This window comes from Lacerta agilis, chromosome 1, assembly GCF_009819535.1.
Source record: "Lacerta agilis isolate rLacAgi1 chromosome 1, rLacAgi1.pri, whole genome shotgun sequence".
NCBI lineage: Eukaryota > Metazoa > Chordata > Lepidosauria > Squamata > Lacertidae > Lacerta > Lacerta agilis.
The window spans coordinates 7753388-7759387 of NC_046312.1; the positions used below are offsets into that span (position 1 = coordinate 7753388).

Genomic DNA, 6000 nt, shown 5'->3' on the forward strand with positions numbered 1-6000 from the left:
GATAGGCACAGCTGGTGCAGATGTAACCTTCCTGCCAGTTTTTGCCAACCTGGTTCCCTGCATATGTTCCAGCCAGTGTGGTGTAGTGGTTAAGAGTGGTAGACTCATAATCTGGTGAACTGGGTTCGCTTCCCCTCTCCTCCACATGCAGCTGCTGGGTGACCTTGGGCTAGTCACACTTCTCTGAAGTCTCTCAGCCCCACTCACCTCACAGAGTGTTTGTTGTGGGGGAGGAAGGGAAAGGAGAATGTTAGCCGCTTTGAGACTCTTTCGGGTAGTGATAAAGCGGGATATCACATCCAAGCTCCTCTTCTTCTGAATCACAGCTTCCGTTAGACCCTGGCCAGCTGTGCTGGAGAAGACCCGATACTGTATGCTTGGAAGTCTTGGCATTTTTAGAAGAGTTTTTGCTGATGGGGCTTAATATTCTTAGACTCAGCCTGACTGATCTTGTTATATGCTGTTGTGGTTGTGTTTGCTTGATAATAATAGTAGTAGTAATTATTATTATTATTATTATTATTATTATTATTATTATTATTATTACTATTATTATTATATTTATATTTATACCCTGCCCTCCCCGGCCAAGACAGGGCTCAGGGCAGCTAACATCAGGTATAAAAACAATTGATTAAAATACAACTTAAAAACAGGATTAAAATACAACTTAAAATGCAGCCTCATTTCAGTGGAAGCCCAGATCAAAAACTGTTTGGGGGGAGAAAACGTCAAATCTTCACCAAGGCCAGCTATCCAGACTGGTCCTACGTGGGCCAGAAAAAAAGCCAGGGAAGTCCCCAAATAGGGGTTCCATCACAGAAGGAAAAGGAAAGAGGGGGAGGGGATCAGGCCGATTCCAGGCCAAAGGCCAGGTGGAACAACTCTGTCTTACAGGCCCTGCGGAAAGAAATCAGATCCCGCAGGGCCCTGGTCTCATGAGACAGAGCGTTCCACCAGGCTGGAGCCAGTGTTGAAAAGGCCCTGACCCTGGTTGAGGCTAATCTGACTTCCTTAGGGCCCGGGACCTCTAGAGTGTTGCTATTTATGGACCTTAAGGTCCTCCGCAGGGCATGCCAGGAGAGGAGGTCCCGTGGGTAACATTTATATTGTATTAGTATTAGTATAGTTTGTATGTTCATTTGCTACTGCTGTTTTTGTTCTTTGCAAAGCTATTCTTTGTTTTAAAAGTATCTTTTATGTTATATTGATTTTTTAAAAAGTGTAAATGTAAACTGATTTGATAAAGAAAAGTGGAATACAAATGAATGGGGGGAGAACTGTGGATAAGAGATAAGGTTGTAGGTTGCACACACAAATTCCCTCAAATTTAATCTGGGTCATTATAACTCGCCTAAGAGCAGGAAGGCCTAAGAGCAGGTCGCAGCAATATAAAATAATAACGTTTAAAACAGTTTAATCGTAGAGTTGGAAGAGACCCCAAGGGTCCTCTAGTCCACCCCACCCCCATCCCCCCGCGCTGCAGGAATCTCAGCTCAAGCATCCATGACAGATGGCCACCCAACCTCTGCTTAAAAACCTCGCAAGGATGGAGGGTGTGCCCAGCTGATACCTAACTGGGAGGGAGGATAATTCTTGGGTTGGATAGACCCACGGGTGACAGCTCAAGGTAGGATATCTGCTTGGCATGCAGAAAGTTCCATCCCAAGCATCTCCAGGTAGGGCTAAGGATGTGTCTGGCTCACTGTAGGGCAGCTTTCTGTGTTCCTGTGATCCACACAGCAATCCCTACGCCCATGTGGTTGTAGTATTCAACACATGTACCTTAAACGCATGAGATAGCGCCACACAAAAGCAGATTTCTCACGCTGGCTGAGCATTGGGTTTCTGCTGTTCAGGACTTTGTGGGTGGTTGACTGCCTTGAACTCCCAATAACAAAAATGCATCTCTCTCTCTCTCTCTCTCTCTCTCTCTCTCTCTCTCTCTCCAAAGGAACTGGCGTACCAGAAATCTCAGCCTTCCCATCCGGAAGACAAGTTTGTTTCCGTCGTCAGCCAGTTCATCACGCTGGCCAGCTTTAGCTTCTCGGATGTGGAAGATCTCCTGGCAGAGGCCAAAGAACTGGTAAGAAAGCGAAGCCTCCGGAGGCCCCTGGCACTCCAAACCTCTCTGCTTTGTAGGGATAGGGCCCTCATCCTCAGTTCCAGGAGATATAAGCCCCTCACCAAAGGCAGTTGCCAACATGGGCAGGGCTACAGTTGCATCACAGTCCAAACAAGAGAAGGTCAAGCACAGAGAATCAGTCTAAGTCCAAAATGTGACCCGGAACCCAAGTCATGAAACAGTCCAAAGTCTGGGACAGCCGCAAAGAGTAACTAGAATGAGGAGGAAGGCTCAAGAAGGCCTTACATTATATGGCTTACCAGACCACACCCTAATCAGAGTTCTTAACAGTAGAGGAGTCTCAGGAATTGCTTACTAATGAGTAGACCCTTCACGCAAGAGCTGTGCCACTACTCTGGGTCCGTAAATTCATGTTATGTTGCTACACGTCAGCCTGAACTTTTAGGTGCTGGCATTCTTGAGGACGGTTTTCATCTCCTCCTCTGACTGTTCCAAGGCTTCTTAAGCAGGACTTGGGGATCCTCAGCGCTGGTTCCAGGAGACCCTGCCTGCTCATTTGCCCCAACGTCCTCAGCTTGTGGAGTGTCTGGTTCATCCTCCAAGGATACAGTGCCTGTCACCAACTGAGGACTAGGCATGACAGTCTGTGGTTTGGGTCATGATTGCATATTCCCATTTTACAGCTGGATAACTGAGACTGAGGGAATGTGGCTTGCCCGACACCACCCACTGAATGGGTGACTAAACCGGAACCTTGAACTCCCAAGTTCCGTCGCAGACCTACAATTCCCAGAGTGGTTTAACAACCAATCCCTCTTCACAGGGAACTCTGTGAATTGTAGCTGTGTGACAGGGAAAGGGGTCTCCTAGCATCTCTCAGCACCCTTAACAAACTACAGTTCCCAGAATTCGTTTTTTGGATGTCCACAACTAATTCTCTAATTCTTTTCTTAAGACCATCTAAAGCCAGTGACCCTAAAGGACCACCAAGAAGCCCCTTGGGATCTGTTTTGTGTTTCTTTATTTTACAAACCCTTGGCATTGCTAACACACGTCTTGCACGAGCATTGCCTTTTGGCTTTCCGGCTCTGGCTTGCAAATTTTATCTACTCTGCGCACTTCTGTAGATAGCACAAACTTTGTGCTTTTGGATGGACAAAGTTTCGTTTTTGAAAAAGGGGGAGGGGTGGGGGAGGGACACCTCCTTTCCAAAAGCTTCAATAGCACATTTGGTTCTAATGCTGTAGCATGTGGCAACGATAAATAAAATACAAGCGCAGACCTTCAAAGAGAAGTTGAAAATACGAGTTTGCCCCTCTCCCCGTTGTGCGTTCGAGTTTTATTATCTTCTCTGCTGCAGTGTTGTGCCCCGTTGGTTTTATTGCTCCTGAGTTAATAATAATACTAATAATGGAAAAAAGAGGAGGTAGAGGATAAAGGGCATTAATTAAAAGCAGAGGTGTGACTTCCTTGATGTCTTCAGAATGGCAGAAGCGGTTCCGAAGGGGGAGCCAGAACAGACCTTTGGAAAAGGGAGGTTTGGTGAGGCCTGGGGTCTAACTCTAGCTACCAGAATTCGGATTTGGGGGCAAGGAATGGTGTGTAATGGGGAAAAGCAGAGTGAGGCCTTGGCTTGTACTCTCCAGATATGTAAGGGATTAAGGACTTGCAACATGAGCTGAACTGGCCAAAGTCTGACATAACACTGGTTGTTTGGGGCCCGGTGAAATGAGGAAACAAATGTGTTTAGATTTTGGAATTGCTTGCATTGCATTGCATTGCGCTCAGAAACATACTGAGAGCCAATGTAGGTCTTTCAGGACCGGTGTTGCATGGTTCCAGCAGCCTCTCCCAGTCACCTGCCTAGCTGCCACATTCTAGATTAGTTGTAGTTTCCGAATGGCTTTTGCTTCCTTCTTTTGTTATTATATTTTTACACACACACCCCAAATTTCCCTCCAAGGAGCTAAAGTCAGCTTGTGTGATTCTTCACATCCTCAAACCCCCCCCCACCCAACACAACAACCCTGTGATGCAGGTTAGGCTGAGGGAAGATGACGGGGATGAGGTCACTCAGTGTGCCACCATGGTGTAGTGGTTAAGAGCGGTGGACTCGTAATCTGGTGAACCGGGTTCGCGTCTCCGCTCCTCCACATGCAGCTTCTGGGTGACCTTGGGCTAGTCACACTTCTCTGAAGTCTCTCAGCCCCACTCACCTCACAGAGTGTTTATTGTAGGGGAGGAAGGAAAAAGGAGATTGTTAGCCGCTTTGAGACTCCTTCGGGTAGCGATAAAGCGGGATATCAAATCCAAACTCTTCTTCTTCATGGCCAAGTGGGGATATGGCCTAAAGAAGGATACAAAACAGGTTGGTGCTTGCAGAGGAAATCTCCTTCCTGAATCAGCGACTGATTTGGACCAAAGAGGTTCACTTTGAGAGGGCTGCTTTGGGCCAGTGAGTCCCCACAAAGAAAACATCATGCGTATTTTCTTTCTCTAGTTTGCCAAGGCAGTGAAGCATTTTGGCGAAGACGCTGGCAAAATGCAACCGGATGAGTTCTTTGGGATCTTCGACCAGTTCCTGCAGGCTGTGACCGAAGCCAAACAGGAGAATGAGAACATGAGGAAGAGGAAGGAGGAAGAGGAGCGACGGGCGCGCATGGAAGCCCAGGTGGGGATAATCAAGTAGGGTGGGGGTCCCTCGCATGTCCTTCGCAGCCCATAGCTGAACGGGGGGCAGGTAGCTCGATGCACCCGTGGTTTTCACTCCATTTCAGACAGCTGCTTTGTTGTCAGAGTGTTAAGTTGCCATGTGTCTGTCTTGGGATAACACGAGGGGTAGAGAAATTGCAAGAGAAATTGTGTGCAAAAATGAAAACCAATTATTGCGTGCAAAAATTATTGGGGGTGGGAATGCATACATTAACACAAATGCACATGGACAAATCTTCATGTGGGCTTAAGAAATATATCAGAAGGTGATGCAGAAACAGGGCACACTCAGCTCAAGGATGGAGAATCTTTCGGTTTCGCTTTTCCAGTGTTTTAAGTTACAGCATGTTGCTCATAGGGTGTGCCAAATCCCTCCCCATTAACCCTTCCTTTTCCCCTTCCCATTAGCTCAAAGAGCAGCGAGAGAGGGAGCGCAAGGCGAGGAAGGCGAAAGAAAACAGCGAGGAGGGTGGGGAGTTCGACGACCTCGTCTCGGCCTTGCGGTCTGGCGAAGTCTTTGACAAAGACCTGTCCAAACTCAAGCGCAACCGCAAGCGTATCACCAACCAGCTGGCGGATGGCAGCCGCGAGAGGCCAGTCACGAAACTAAACTTCTGAGCGTGCGCACGCATATATATATATATATATGTATGTATAAAACTGTTTCAGAAGAAAACTCTAAACCAACCAACAATCGTCTTGGAGGACCCCAGGTCTTTTTACCTTCTGCCTTGCCAGCCCATCAACGGCCCTCCCTCCCTCATCTCGTTCCTGCCTGTGCATGAACGTTTTCAATGGGAGCATGAGCGCAGGTGTGCTGCGCCCAAAGTGTCTGGTGGTGCAGCTGGGATTCAGAACTGTGTGCATGCACGAGCGCGGGCGTCAACATGCACAGGCACTGCCGCCTGGATGAGTTCTCCCTTTTCTATCAGTTGCAAGGGGGCAGCGCCGTTGCAAAAAAGTAGCTTTCATGCTGTCTAAGCACAAGCGCCGGTGAGCGAGAGAGAAAGAGGGGAGGGGGAGGCGAAAACATCCCCACCACGGAAATGAGAGAGGCTGGTGTTGGGTCCGTTTTATTTTGATGTAAAGTTGGGGTGGGGGGGAAACAGCTTGGAGTTAAGGGGGGAAAGAAGTGCTGCTATTGTGCTCCATAGCACAAGGGTCTTTTGTCACGGCAGGCCAGCCTCGGAGAACCTGTTGCC

General features: G+C 48.0%; 1 protein-coding gene across 1 annotated transcript in view; it reads left to right on the plus strand.

The window, feature by feature from the left end:
- Positions 1-5419, plus strand: part of DAAM1 (dishevelled associated activator of morphogenesis 1) — a 161750-nt gene extending 156331 nt beyond the window's left edge. The window contains 3 exon segments of the mRNA XM_033171452.1: positions 1955-2086; positions 4587-4757; positions 5207-5419. Of these exon segments, the coding sequence (XP_033027343.1) occupies positions 1955-2086; positions 4587-4757; positions 5207-5416 (513 nt within the window). The 3' untranslated portion in view covers positions 5417-5419.
- Positions 5420-6000: the final 581 nt, after the last annotated feature.